The sequence below is a fragment of the Polypterus senegalus genome, chromosome 6 (assembly GCF_016835505.1).
Source record: "Polypterus senegalus isolate Bchr_013 chromosome 6, ASM1683550v1, whole genome shotgun sequence".
In the NCBI taxonomy this organism is placed as follows: domain Eukaryota; kingdom Metazoa; phylum Chordata; class Cladistia; order Polypteriformes; family Polypteridae; genus Polypterus; species Polypterus senegalus.
The window spans coordinates 105,724,958-105,741,182 of record NC_053159.1 but is presented as its reverse complement, the minus strand read 5'-3'; the positions used below and the strand labels follow the sequence as shown (position 1 = coordinate 105,741,182).

The 16,225-nt window shown below is 35.1% G+C and overlaps 1 protein-coding gene across 12 annotated transcripts in view; it reads right to left on the bottom strand.

Annotated features, from left to right (window-relative positions):
- LOC120531362 (unconventional myosin-XVIIIa-like) overlaps positions 1–16,225 on the bottom strand; it is a 295,511-nt gene that overhangs the window by 124,626 nt on the left and 154,660 nt on the right. For 11 of the 12 annotated variants that reach the window (XM_039756696.1, XM_039756697.1, XM_039756698.1 and 8 more), the window contains 4 exons: positions 15,696–15,759; positions 14,890–15,034; positions 7,011–7,022; positions 5,924–6,097 (listed from right to left, as the gene is read on the bottom strand). In XM_039756696.1, the coding sequence (XP_039612630.1) occupies positions 5,924–6,097; positions 7,011–7,022; positions 14,890–15,034; positions 15,696–15,759 (395 nt within the window). The remainder of the gene's footprint in view (positions 1–5,923; positions 6,098–7,010; positions 7,023–14,889; positions 15,035–15,695; positions 15,760–16,225) is intronic. The other variant, XM_039756692.1, reaches the window with a different exon arrangement.

Sequence of the window (16,225 nt, the reverse complement as noted above, 5' to 3'; positions counted from 1 at the left end):
CTTGTCTGAGTTTGGATTGCTTGTCTTTAGTGCAGCAGCTCAAATTTTCAATTAGAAAAAGAACAGATAAAGAGGAATTTGAAATTGATGCTTAGTAAACAATAGGCTTGTTAGCTTAAAAGCAAAATGTGTCTATTTTACTTATAAACATGTTAGGCATGTTAGCCTTGTAGCTCTCTATATATAAAAGAAAATCCTGGAACGTAAAAGCCAGGCGACGAGACGTGATCTTCTCGGAAGTTCAAGAAAGACATTTTAAAGACCCACAACGGAGCATCTCGCGGGGCCGTGGAACATAAGATTCTTGCAAGACACTCCCTTCTTATCAAATAAGACCACGGACAGCCAGCAAAACATTCAGTCATGTGCCTTTAGCAAAGAAGAAATAGCAGAGCGGAGAAAAGACACCCAAGGCGCAATACATATACAGAGAACGGTACAGAATATGAAAGCAGTAACTGGTGAAAGTATTGTAGCGTCACAGCCAAGATGAAGCCTTTTTTATTTTAAGTGACTGTTAGGTCCGCTCGAGGGAGGTCAGATTACAGCACGGCATACTGATAGCTGGGTGCTGATTGATGCGGTAAGGGGGAGGCGACACCCGTGGGAGGAGGGGTTGGAGAGGGTACTAGAAAGTCGTGTTTGGGGTTGTGCAGTCGGCGATTGTTAAAGTAGAACTTTTGTGACACTTTATTATGTCAGTCACTACAGTATCAAAAAAGATAGCATAGATCGCAATGACAAAAAACAAAAGGAAATTAGTTTAAGTCAGAGAATTTCAAAAACGGGGTTTAACTCAAATGCATCTATTGGTTACTTTGCAAAAAAATTATTAACTGCTGATGATGTGGATCGTTTTGTCTGTGCTGAAATTCCAAACAGAGAAACCTATCCTAAATTATGGTACAAAGTCATTAAACACAAGTCTCACAGACTTCATTTAAAAGATTCAGCATATAGGGACACAAAAGATTCAAAATATTGGTTTTACAGTACTTCTGAAATAAAAGTGAAACTAATAAAATATCAAACAATTCAAAGAAAAAAAAAATTGTGTATCCGGAAAACCAAACACGGGGGTGGGTGAACAAAGCGAGCAGGTGGAGAAGCCCCCTAGTCTTCTTGATAAATATCTTATGAACATTTAATAAATTTGCATTTTTAAGGGATTGTACTATGTTTATTATTTACCGTATTTGTGTGTGTCATGCAGTATAAGATTTGATAAGAAACAAATACTGTATAATTAAAATGGGATTCCAGATTTAAAATTACACCTCAAGGATTAGGAATGTCTAGCTGGAACACTGGGGAAAAAAATATAAAAATGCTAAAGAGAACACTGGTATAAACAGAGTAAATGTATATTTTAACAGCAAAGAAGCTGCAGTATAATTAATGATTAACAATAATTAAAACCTATAATTACATGTATATTTACATTTAAGCAGTTTAACTGACAATATCAATTGACTGAATCAATGTGTGAGAGTATATTTTGTTTTATTAGACAAATGGCAAAAACTACTTTTTTTTTTTAAATTAGGCTTTGTTTCAGCCAAGTACATTACAGAAGAAATTAAATAATATGAAACTTGTAATTATTAGAAGTATTTTCTTTTCTTTTATGTCTTATGAAGTAGTGAATATTTTATGTCTTTTATTAATTAAAGTATGTCACTGAACAATAAGCCTACAGATTATTTTGTTTATAAAAAACAAACAGGTAGTGCCTGTAGTCTATAGTTTACTTATAAAAAACAAAGTTACTTTAATATAAGGATTCTCTGCGTTTGGTTATGACAGCTTAGTTTAAAAGTTTTTTTTAAAGATATACAGTAATCCCTCCTTGATCGCGGGGGTTGCGTTCCAGAACCCCCCGCAATAGATGAAAATCCGAGAAGAAGAAACCATATGTTTGTATGGTTATTTTTATATATTTTAAGCCCTTATAAACTCTCTCACACTGTTAACATTATTAGAGCCCTCTAGACATGAAATAACACCCTTTAGTCAAAAGTTTAAACTGTGCTCCATGACAAGACAGAGATGACAGTTCTTTCTCACGATTAAAAGAATGCAAACATATCTTCCTCTTCAAAGAATGCGTGTCAGGAGCAGAGAATGTCAGAGAGAGAGAGCGCACGACAGAAAAGCAAACAATCAAAAAATCAATACGTGCTTTTTTAAGTATACCGAAGCACTGCGATAAAGCGGCATTTTTTAGAGGAGCGTCCGTATCTTCTAAGCAAACAGCTTCTGTGCAAACAGCCCCTCTGCTCACACCCCCTCCGTCAGGCGCAGAGAATGTCAGAGAGGGTGAGAGAGAGAGAAACGTAAACAATCAAGCACCGCGCGGGAAGCATATCTTATAACATTGAGGAGTTTTAGTTAATATGTAATACATGCTCTGATTGGGTAGCTTCTAAGCCATCTGCCAATAGCGTCCCTTGTATGAAATCAACTGGGCAAACAAACTGAGGAAGCATGTACCATAAATTAAAAGACCCATTGTCCGCAGAAATCCACGAACCAGCGAAAAATTCGTGATACTGTATAGATTTAGATATGCTTACATTTAAAATCCGCGATAGAGTGAAGCCGTGAAAGTCGAAGCGTGATATAGCGAGGGATTACTGTATAATATCTGGGTCAGTATCGGAATCGGCTGGTATAGTAACATGGTATCGATGGTCTGTATTGGCCATAAAAACTGTGATATCCAAGCATTCCTAACGGAAACAGAACGCTGAGATAAAGATGGCAATGGAGAAAAAGAGGAGAATGCTATAAGGAATTCCACAAAATAAAGGCAGAAGGTCATAGGGTGATTAAGGAAGCAAAGCAGAATTCCAGAATGGCAGTTGCAAAGATACAAGAAACCAGAGTTTGCAAGGGAGCTGCAGAATAAGGGAGGAAAGAAATATATGCTCAGGATCACGAGTAAATGGCAAAAGAAAGTAATGAAACAATGTGTGTACTACTAAAAAATGGTGAAAAGAACATTGTAATTGACAGTAATGGGATTAATGATACCTGGAAAAGTACACAGAGAATTTGCTGAATGAAAATTACTGGGATAATGATGTTCTGTGTGAAAATTTATAAGGTTGAAGCTGCACGTTTTCAACAGAAGAGATCACAAGAACACTGAAAAAGGTGAAGACGGGTAAAGTAGTGGGCCCAACTAAAGTAGTAACACAAAAGCGGAGGGAAGTGGAAGGTTGACAAACCTATGTAAGTAACATCATCATGTGTGAAGAAATTATTCCTGAAGACTAAAAGAAGGGTACTTGATCCAGAATATAAAAGAAGGGATGAACAATTGGAGTGTGACTCATATTGAGCAATGAAGATCTGGGGGTGGGCGGCACGGTGGTGCAGTGGTAGCGCTGCTGCCTCGCAGTTAGGAGACCCGGGTTCGCTTCCCGGGTCCTCCCTGCGTGGAGTTTGCATGTTCTCCCCGTGTCTGCGTGGGTTTCCTCCGGGCACTCCGGTTTCCTCCCGCAATCCAAAGACATGCAGGTTAGGTGGATTGCCGTTACTAAATTGGCCCGGGTGTGTGCTTGGTGTGTTTGTGTGTGTCCTGCGGTGGGTTGGCACCCTGCCCAGGATTGGTTCCTGCCTTGTGCCCTGTGTTGGCTGGGATTGGCTCCAGCAGACCCCCGTGACCCTGTATTCGGATTCAGCGGGTTAGAAAATGGATGGATGGAGATCTGGGGGTAGAAAATAAAGGTGGTTGAGAGGATGGTAGGGAAAAGAAAGGTAGTAAAATGCAGTTTGGTTTCAAGCTGTGATGGGAAAAAGTGATGCAATATTTGTTGTCAGGCAAATTCAGGGAAAGCTTTAGGCAAAGAAAAAGAACCTGCACTCTGCATTGTAGTTAAGAGTTTTGAGGTTAACATGATACTGCACCAGAGACTAGGTCAAAGTGTGTTGTTTTTCATGATAATGATGGATGTAGTAACCAGAGAAGTTTCTGAATGATTGCCACAGGAACACTTGTATACCAATGATTTCATATTGATGGCAAAAAGTGAAGCAGAATTGAAGGAGAAGATAGTAAAATAGAAAGGCCTTGACATAAATGTGGAAAAGACCAAGTTGATGGTTGGAGATGTAGGAGCAAGGAGGTGTGAAACAGGTGGTTGCATTGCTGTGCAAAGTGTCTGGTAAATGTGTTGGAAGTACTAGTTCAATGCACATATTGTCAGCAGTGGGTGTATAAAATATGTAGTGGTGTAAAAGGTAACCTGCAGAGAGAGTGAGACTTTTATTTTTAGAAAGCGTCTGAGGTGGTGCAGAATACCGTATCAAGTGTAAATTTAGATACAGGCAATGGAGTTATTTTGAATTTACAGGGAAGTTCTGATACTTAGGTGAAGCAATAAGTAGCAATAGAGGTGAGGGCACAGCAGTGACAGTGAGGGTGAGAGATGTGTGGAAGAAATTCCTCAAGCTATCCCCGATTCTGACTTCCAAAGGAACTTCTCATTGTTATTGAAGGGAAACATTTACGAAAGCTGCATGAGGAGACTGACATATGCCAATTGAAGGCAAAGAATGAAGCAAAGCTGAAAAGAAACGAAATGTGTGGAGTTCATTGAGTGATAGGAAGACAAATGCTGAGTTATAAAAAAGTGGAGGAAATAGGAGTTGTGTTCAGGAGACAAAGACTATGGTGCTTTGAGCATATGGAGCAAAAAGCAGAGGTTAATTTTGTGAAGAGGTGCCCCATGATGGAGGTGGAGGGTATGAAAGCCAGAGGGGGGCTTTGGTAAAATCTGAAAATCGCTATTAAACATGTGATGAAGTTTTCTAAATAGTAACGAAAGCTATAGAAAAGCTACCCTGGTTTTAACACAATGCACTAACAGTCCACCTGTACTGTTATACTATCGTCAGGCATGAAAGCAGATATATGTCAGCCACACTCCTAGGCCCATTCATATGGCTTGAGAGCAGTAGCAATGGGATGTGATGGGAAATGCCCATTTGTTAGCCAAGACTAGTCAATTACATTGAAAAATAAAACTACTTTCCATATTGTAGAATTAGATTGACAAATACACTCTCCAACCATACTGGCATTAATGCATTTAGGGCAAGAGGGGCACAGCTGATTACGGTGTTGTGCAAAAATTATATTAATAGTAAGCTTCAGTCAATAATTTCATATAATTTATAGCAAATGCAACTTAATCTTCACAATCAATATAATTTTTTTGACTTTCCACCATATGCTCAATGCAATTTCTTATGTCTGACACTTGTAAGATGTGACTTGTTTATTGAATAAGTACAATGCTGTACACAACCAAATCAGAATATTCCACAAACATATAAATACATTAATTCAAGTAGGCCTTCCTTCATTGCTAAGAAGTGAAGAGAAAACCACTGCTACTGGTCTACCAAATCCAGAATCCAGTTTGTTACTTCCACTGGTGGTCCAAGGCTGAAGTCCAGTTAATGTTTACATTAATAAATGCTATCTCAGTTTATACAGTCACTCTTGGGCCTTAAAACTGCATAAGATTTTTTTTTAATATATTTGTATGTAGCATCCAAAGCTGGATTCATATTCTTGTTTTCTACCTAACATTATCTAAGATGCAAGAGTAACACTTTTTGGGCCTTTTAAACATGTTTCAAACCAAATTGAAATGCAATCAAAAAACATATAGTCATAAAGAGCATATATTACAATTGGACAATTGCATTTCTTTGGAAATGAGCACAAAGCCCCAAAGTGACCTTGCTTAAAGCCACCACAAGACCCTAGAAGAGGAAAAGATTAAAATGATTTTGGGAGAGCACATAACATAAGAACATGAAGTCCTCTTACACATTTCATTATTTACCAGCTAAATAGTATTAAACGCTACTGTAGTTTTCTTATCACCACAGCCTGCTTTCATACCTGAGCCATCTCCTTGCCCAATGTCATCTGGTCCCTGGCGAAAAGAGGTGGACCGTTGCATGGTTCCTTTAAGCTGGAGTTTGAAGATGGCTGAAGACAGTTCCTCAAGAGTGCAGCCAAGAAGATATGCAGCCTTTTGAGCCCATTCGTGACGTGCAAATTGCCTCCTACCAGCTTAAATTAAAACAAAACAAAAAATGTCTAAACAAGGTCAAAGAAATTCAAGAACAGTCCAATAGAAAATAATTAAAATGTACAGTACCAACAAAGCAATTTAAAAAAATAACACTGGTTGCAATGAAAGTAATATGTCTTATTTCAGTTTAAAAAAATGACTACTAAATCTTAAAATTTGCATTACAAAAACATTCTAGTTAAACCAAGAACTCAGCTAAATAAGGATGAAAGAGAGCCTTTCTCTTTAGCAGATAAGAGACATGGATCAAAAGGACTGAAAAGTCATACCTTCACAGAGTAAGCAAGAGCTATGGTTGCAAAATGTATAACAATGCAGATAACAAGATTTTTCAATGCTGTCAGTGATGGCTGTCATTTAGGACAGTTTCAGCAAAGGAACTAGCACCAAATATATTACACAGGCTAAGTGGAAGTAAAAGGGAAAGCTTTCCCAAATGACAGCTTTGAACAAAATGAGGCATTCACATTCACACATTTTTGGAATTTAAGATAATTCTACATATGACATTTCTGTCATTTGACTATTAGCACATTTAATAATGCAAAGTGTGTTTCCTCAATATTGCATCATGATGTAATTGCCAAATTCAATGTCAGAATGATGGAGTACAGAAAAGCACAAAAGCAAAGGAAATGTTGGTTACTTGGTACTCGTAGGGGGTGTACATCACATAAATGTTTGTCAGCACAAATGCTACTTAAGGCATAAGTGTGGCAAACATTGAAGACAAAAGATAGACAAGCTGACAGATTTGGATATGAATAAAATTTGGAGTAATTCTTGCTCTGAAAGTCTTTAGAATGCTTCTGAAGAAGATAAATGAAAACAATAAAAATGCAAATGAAAAATGTTTGTTTACCATGAAAAAAAAAAAAACTAAGAAATTACCTTCATCTGCTTCTGTAGTGTAACGAACCAGCATGCAACATGCAAGCAAAAAAAATTTGTTAGAATAAAAACATAACTCTATAACCTAGATATGTTATCTACAATAAAACATCAATTCTTACCAAAGTTAATTGATATACTACATGCAGTTATTTATATATATATATATATATATATATATATATATATATATATATATATATATATATATATATATATATATACATACATATATATATAATTTTTTTAAACAAGAAAAGTACAAGTTGTAGACTAGAAAATTTAAAATATGGGGACAGGAAGTGTTAAAGGCAATAGCTGAAAAGCGTACAAAAAAAAAAAAAAACAGAAATCTTTCACACTTTGTCAAGTATGTTTATACTTAAGCTCTGCTTTTCCCCCTATAATATGAGTTATTGCTGCCACCTTGTGTTCTTCTCTTGCCTAACAGCACTGCAAAATACTTTCATGTAGATTGACAAAATTTCACTTTCCATAAAGTAAACACACCAAAATATAAAATAATACTAATAACTCTACAATTAAGAGAACCACGTAAATGATTACAAATGCAAATAAATATTTTACAACTTATATCTAAAAAAGATATATAAAAAAATCACAATGTAAACAAAAATTCTATTTTAGGACAGTTTCACTAAGAAACTGTAACTAATGAAGAAAACAGACTTTTGATATTAATTAGTTTTAATCTGTAGATATACACACCAGTTTAAAATAAATAAAAAGAATAATCAAATAAATATATAAAATCTGAACTTATTTATTGCACCCTTCAAGAACCTAATATATAATTAATGCTAAAACAAATGTACTACTATCATTGCATTATTTTATTCACAACTCATAGAATCTGTTTCAATCTTTCACAAAACTGCTCAGTACAAAAACTACTACATAAACTGCTGATTCTTCAAAATAGGATTAGGAGCACCATTTACATGTCACATCAAGTTTTATGATCAATGATTTAAAAATAAATGAGAAAGACATTTTGTTCTTAACAGAGATAGTCTGATCCAAGATTTACTTTGCTAGGCACTCTGAGTATTCAGCTGAAGTATTAGATTTTAAAGATAAAGAGGAGATTCTTGGCAATTTAAAAATTGTAAAAGTCCTCTTAAATCTGGTGCAGTAACCTGGTCGACCCTCCACATCATCAGTGCTACAGTCTTTTCAAAGTTGCACAATCATCAATAGAAGAGGGTATGAAATGGAGAAGCTTTGTAAAGTCATGTATTCTTGTCTATACCACATATTGTGCTAGAGCATCATCTTATGGAGAGGTACACTGTTGTGAATCTTGGAGCATTATATAACTGCCCCTGATTGAGACTGTGAGCTATGATTGGCTCATGAAAAATTAAATGATAATTTCGCACAATTTTAAGAGGAATGTCTGATCAGTATTGTATAAAATATTGTCTGCTATTTTTTTCTGTTATGTTTTAATGTGTAAGTCTGTGGTTTATTAACTACTATGAACATAGGCACCATCACAAATCTCTTAATATTAATATTGCTGTTTGCATAGACTCCCTTTGAATTGCTACTGACCCGTCATTTTTTATGATCATGCTGCTTTAAACTAAGACTATGATTACTAATGTTCAGCCATTGTTATCAGTCAAAATAGCCAGTTTGCTGTGTTTTACTGTATTTTAAGTTCACCATGGCTGGAAAGTGGTTTCGCTGAAATGTAATTTAGATTAGTTTAAAGCCCAAACTATCTATTTCAAATAATTTGCATGTGATCAAACACAGGTAATCTTAAGTGAATACTGGCAGGTTGTGCATTTCAGCAGCAATTATTACCTAGAGTCAGTTGAACAAATCTAAATTCTCAAAGTTTATTATTTCAGAATTTTATTATTCAAAAGAACGTAAAAATGAAGACATTGTATGGATAAAAACACACATTTCCTGTTTCCTTGTGGCTGCACTGCATGCTTTATATCTCCAGATGAGTGCCTTAAGGACAAGAACTTGTTTGATTTTGACAGGACAAGTTGTATAACAGTCTGACTAAATCTCTGGGAATGATAAACTAAATGCCTGTGGTCTTTGAGAGCATATCAAGACTGTCCTTAACTAAGTAAGATTATGCAAAAGAAATATGTAACTGAAAACCATTAGAAAAATCATGTTGTTTGACAGGGCCTTTAGTTTGCAGCAAAAAATAATGGAACCAGGTTGTGGGTTTGTGCAGAATATAAAACGATTGTGATAGACGTCAGACAGCTGAACCCGGCTGGGACAATCATAAACTGGAAAGGCGGGGGGTTTGGGGCACTATTTTGGGACACTGCCTCCCCCAAGACTGTAGGTGGCAGCTTCCCTAAAGTGTAGTGGTGCCCCGGATTCCTGCAGGGTACAATAGGATATGGAGTCGGCATAACAGCCCTGCTGGGTACCCTGGGTGCTACCAGGGGAAGCTGTGAGAAGATGGTGGGAGAACAGGTTCTCACCTAGCCAGGAAGTACTAGTATATCATGAGGATGGAAGCCCCAAAGTACTTTCGGGCTGCCTAGAAACTTGAATTCTCCATCTGACCCTGAAGTGCTGACAAGTCACGTGCACGGAAGAGCAGAAGCACTTCCGGTTCAGACACTATATAAAGGACTGCTGTGAACCCAGCAGGCGAGCCAGAGTCGGGTGGAGATGGATGAAGCTTGCTGGGAGGTGCGGCGGAGAAAAAGAGAGAGAAGATTTGGGTTTCTGCTTGTTTATTTGCCTGTTTACTGTGTCTGTTGTGCTAAGGGAGCACTGTGTAAGAAAGAACAAGGAATAAAAACGTTCTCAGTGCTTTTACCTTGTGTCCTGTATGTCTGTCTGTTGGGTTTAAGGAGCAACAGTGACCCCTAGCGTCCACACCATACATTTCACTAAAAATATTTTCTCTAAAGAATGCAAGAAAATAATTTTGCAACTTCAGTTACCAACATTTCTTAATTACTTTAGAACTTAAGAAATGTCACATAACTTACAAATTGCAGTTTATTTTGCATGTTATATTTAAAATGTATTAAATGTATTATCTTAATTTAGGGCAATTTTTACATTTGTTTTGTCACAATTTAAAACTGCAATAGATTATATTAGGATTTTCCTCAATGATTTCAAAGTTTTGCATACAATCTAACCATTTCATACAAAACCAAAAATTTAAAAGTTAAAAAGATGTCTATCCCTATTGTAATCTAGTCTATATCACACTATATCTATAATTAGTATTAACTCAAGAAATTAAAAGCTTTTCTCTAGCGCTAATTTGTGTAAGAAATTTGTGGATCATCTAATTAAGTTAACTTTTTAAAAATAACTATCACTCTTCCTCTTCATAGCATCCCACATAATAATAAATCATTTGATACAGATGAAAAAGTGGCCTTCTAGGCAAGCTGCACATACCTATTACTTACACAGAAATGCAATTTTGAGAAAAGTAGACAACCATTAAAAAGGCACTAAAGATTCCTCAGAGATTAAAACAGCCCATTGTATAGAAGTAGAAATGTTACAAAAGCAGTGAAAATTCATGAAAAATATATTTGAATCTCAGTTTCTGGTTCAGAAAATTGCCATAACTCTGAATATGATACAGAATTGAGTAGCTATAGTTAAAACTTAAATATGTTGATGGACCAACAAATCTCCAAGGCATTTTAATAGAAAAACCTTAAGCATAGTGAAAACCTTTTTTACATTACATACATACATCAGAAAGTTTTGTTTAATGATGACATCATAGTGGTATGTTTTGATATGAATAAACTAAACAGCAAATGTGGTGCAAATCTAACACTGCATACCACTCAGGTCACACCAAGCTCATGCTGATATATAATGGTGGCATCATACTATTGGTCTTGTAAATAATGAAAAAATGGGATGCAGTTATTAGGAAAACTTCATAAAAACCTTCACCTCTCTGACAGAAAACTAACATAAGGGAAAAGGTAATGTTTCAAACAGGACAATAATCAAAGCACACCATCAGATAGATACTACAATGGTTTAAATATTAGAAAACAGATACCTTTAAATGACTGGCTGACTTCTGAATATGGAAGAGTATATCAGACCAAATCCAGTAAATAAATAAAAGTGCAAATAAATAAAAGAACTGTGAAATGCGAGTATAAATAAATGTGTCATGAAATGTGAGCATAACTAAATAAATGTGTCCTGAAATGTGAGAATAAATAAACGTGTCACAAAATGTTTTTTGTTGCTTATTTATCTAATTTGGCTCCAAATGCATCATGAAATACAGTTTGAAATAAAACTGTAGACTTTACCCATCAAAGTTGAGAGTGTGGGCTCTAGCACATACTTTGTTATGATTGGTGAATTGTCTTCTGTAGATTGCTCATCCTTAATTCAATATAATATCTCTGTTTGGGAGATAGAAGTTAATGAAACAGCATAAGAATTAATTAGAAAATTGCTTACTACTGCAGATGAAGTGGATTCTGCCAAAGTTATCACTTATTTCTGAGAGACAATTGAAGATTTATCAGAAGAAATTATAATGTTTTAGGCCCTTTTAGGCTATGGTATTGATTAAACTATTTTTGAAAACTTTGAAGAACTGGTGCAACAAACTAGGTTACATGCCAGCTCAGATGACAAAGTAAGCTGCCCTGGACACCCATTCTTTGACATTCCAGCAGACTCAATGGAACATTTTATGAAGTTTAAAAGTACGACAGATTGCAGAGCTTTATGGTGTGTCAGAGAAGACAATCAAAAAGTGAATTAGCCAGTGCGAGATACAATGAGCTGCACCTGTATCAGTTTAGACATTTTGACATGGAAAGCCTGCAGCAGTGCCAACTAATACTTTGAACTGAATATTTCACCCTTGTTTTACAATTCACGAGACAGGGGCATATTCACAACTACTTTTTCAAACAACTTTACAGCTATTACCAGTGACAAAGAAGACACTTTTTTATCTACCAAATACCTGGCTGGGACTTGTACCCTTTCTGATTTTATCACTAGAATCCCTGAAGCCTGCAAAAATATTTCTTATGCCGGGCCATCTTAATTTTACTCACAGCTCCTCATCACTGAGCCAACTGCCCACTGATAAGCGCCTTTGTTTTGCAAATGTGTGAATCGGCCCCAGGCAAAGCACTAATTGCAGGGAGGACCCAGGATCGAACCAGCAACTTCTTAATTATGAAGCAGCAGTTCTCAACGCTGCACCAGCCAAGCAGGTATCTGTGAGACAGCTCCATTTTCACTGTAAAACATGCAAATATCTTTACTTCAGATCAATTGATATTTGGGATTCAGTTTTCACACATCAACAGCAACAAATTGAATGTTTTTTTTTTTTCTTCGATTTTATTCAAAGAAAAAAGCACACTTGTTTTGCTATACCTTTTGTTTAAGTGTTTATTTGATATTTGGACTTCAGTCTTCACACATTATACACTTCACAACATTTTGTCATTATATAAAAAAAACTTTTCTGTTTTAGTTATGTTTTCTTGCCTCACATTTCCTGTCGTCATACTTTTACACAGATCTTTGTAGACACAGAACACACATGAAATGTATGCATTTCAAATAACTATATATTATTTTATCTCCCTCCCAGATAAAAATACTACAGCTGCGAGAATTTTGTGTCCTACTTTAGCTACTTCTGTGGGGCTGATTGACATCTACAAAAGAAATTTGCTTATTAGTGGCCAATTGGTGCAGTTATGAGGAGCTGCGAGTAAAATTAAAGTGGCCTGGCATTATGAATATTTTCACAGGCTTGAAGGATTCTAGTGTTAGATGAATGTTTATTACCTTACATCCCAATCTTGGGTGGTGTCTTTGAATGTTTGAGATAATGGTATCTAACTCGTCATCTGAGATGTAGTAATAGAAACCTTAAAAAGTCAGTCAGCCATTTTCTAACCCACTTAGCCCTGAACAGGGTTTCATTGGTTTATCTAACTTGTGACAGTTTTCTGACAAGAAGCACACTTTGGTTAAACTGCAGTTGAGTTAGAGTTCAATTGGGGTGTTCATTATCATAAAAATAAACGTCTGATGGCCAAATGAGATTAAGATCTTTTAAAGTACCTGTTAAATATCACAGATCAGTGTTATAGATGAGAAAGTATCATGTTTGCCGCTGATAACAGCAGTAAAGTTGTTTGAAAATGTAGCTGCAAAAATGCACTGACTTTAGACTCGTAAACCATGGGTGAAATATTTAGAGCAAAATTTTAATTGGTGCTGCGTTTGGCTTTCTGTGTCAAAATGTCTAATCTGATACAGATGCAGCTCGCCGTATTTCACAGTGGCTCATTCGCCTTCTGGTCATCTTCTCTGATACACCATATAGATCTGTAAACTGTCGTACTTTTAAACTGCATAAAAGAAAGTGTTCTATTGACTCAGTTGGAATGTCAAAGGTTGGGCCGTCTAGGGCAGGGATCTCTGTCACCTGAACTAGCGTGTAGCCTAGTCCATTGCATCAGTTTTTGATGTTTTCAAAAACGGTTTCATCGAAAGGGCTGCCAACATCGTAATTTCTTCTAATAAATCTTCAATGTTCTCTCGGAAATATGTGATAACTTCGTCAGAACCCATTTCATCAGCAATAGTAAGCATCTGTCTAATTAATTTTTGCGCTATTTCATTTACCTCCATGTCATGTTCTGACGTATTGAATTAGGCATAAGCAATCTACAAAACATGATTCACCAATCAATACAGGATCACTCTCTTTGACAACTGAAAGTGAGTTTTATTTCAAGCCATATTTCATGATGCGTTTGGAGGAATATTATGGACAAATTAAATAAATAAATCAATACCGGTAAATAAGCAACAAAAACATTTGTGACATTTATTAATCTCACATTTCATTTATTTTTGCTCACATTTCAAAGTACTTTTATTTGTGCTTTTATTTATTTAATTTTGCCTGAAATATTCCTCCATATCTAAACTCAATCTGATTAAAACTGTGTGGCAAAACCTAAAAATTGCTTTCCATCACCACTCCAATACTAATCTGACACTGCTAGGGCAATGTTTGCAAAATGAATAAACCCTCATTCATTAAAATTACTGGATATCATATATACCAGTAAAGTACTGAGTTATTGATAACATTTGAATTTTTAAATTAGTAGCATGTCGCTGTAATTTCATTTTTTCTTTTGTAAGCATATTCTGTAAAAAGAATGTGCAATTCAAAAATAAAATTTCCAAATATATTAAAATGACACTTTTAAATGTGGGAAAATGAATGAGGGTGTGGTACTTCAACATACTTCATGTAAATTATTGTAATTTTATTTTAAACAACATTTTTGTGTTCATAAGAATTATTTATGATGTTCTGAAATCACTTTGGTTTTTTTTTGTCTGGTGTCTTCTGATTCACCAGTACGAGATCCACAAAACCCCCACATATAATATACCATTTGACTCATCTTGATGTCTAGTTATGCATCATTTTAGACTATTACAAGGTCAGTGATTATGAATATGATGTTACTTTTGATCCTTTACTAGGGGTCTAAGCCCTCCAGGGACCTCTATAAGAGGGAGATAAATTACAAATTTCTATTATAATCGAGAATATTTAAACATTTAACTTGAAGCACAAATTTTAATATTTTAAATATCTAATACCTAAGTGAATCATTGCACTTCTTATGAAAACCCTGAGTTAGGGTGGCTTATGCTAACTCAGATTTATTTTCTTCCAAGTTAATTAATTTAATTTCCAAAGACATTAAAACCCATAGACGTAGCATCTTTTTTATTATATGGGATAAAGTCACAGTACTTACTTCAGTGTATTCATCTATATGAAAATCCATTCAGTTACCTTTAGTCGCTCCAGCAGCACCCAAGTGGCAAATGGCTGCAAGGATCAGCCAAAAGGCTTTCTGCTCCTCTAATGAAATTCCTAGTACCTTCATAGCAGCCTGTAGTTTAGTGAACTGCTGGGAAGCTTTTTGTTTATCTTCAGCCTAGAAATAAATTCAGCATTAATCACTTTATTCTACATACTTTCTTCTATTCCAAAAGAACTTATGGAACAAATACTGAAATATGATTTGTAACCCTTCTAATCCTTGGATATTCATGCATAGGAGATTCTATAAAATGCTGTGAATAGCTTGAACTACTTCTTCCATTGAAAAAGGGTCCATGTTATAAAAAAACTTTCGAAGAACAAGCAATATATTTCTGAAATCTTCATCAAGGATTCCAAAATTAAGAAATAAAAAAGACTATCAAGAAAAGCATATCTGCCACATGCTTGATGGATAACACAAGTAAAACTGACAAATTATTACAATTTCAAAATTTAATTTGTGTCACGTTTCTGTTCATATTAAACAATACAATAGTAAATTTGTACTGTTAACAATATTTGACATTTTTATGTTGAGAAGTCAGAAAAATGAAATGCACAGTCAGAATTTTTTTTTTGATAAACACCCAAACCAAGTAACAATTATTCCGTTGCATTAAATGCAAAAATTTAACTCTAAAAAAGATAAATGACTTAAACTTGTGCAGCAAGCTTTTGACTGTACACATGGTTTACATAAGCATACTGTTTAATCCTAGAAGGATGCAGAATGGACAGCTATGATCAATTGCAAATGGGAAGAAATACAGTACCTTAGACAATGGATTTATGCCAAAAGAGTTGTTCTCTGCAAAATGGCTAAAGTGCAATTCAGTCCTGAGATGATATTAAAATAAAAAAGTCAGCAAAGAAATATTTAGCATCTGTCATGTCATTATGTATTGTATTCTAGAAAGTTGCTTTTCCTTAGTGTAGAACAAAATAGTTTATTTTATATTTATTATTAATCACAATTCACATAAGGTTCCTTCAGAAGATCAGAAATAATTCATACCACCTTTACACTGTAAAGTGAAAAGTGCTAAACTCAAATATTTTCAACAGACCCAAATAATGAAAATTGTGGTGGGGTTTTTGACTCCTTCTCTAACATAACTTTTTCATATTTTCCAAAAAAGATTCTATTTGATGTGCCATAACTTTATGTAAAGATATTATTAGGCTCTTTAAAGAGAATTTTTTCAATTTCTTGTAAAACTCAAACTTTTCAATTTAAAAGTTTTCAACACATAGACACCTTGTTTATGTTTTCATATTTATGTATATAAAAAACAATTATACA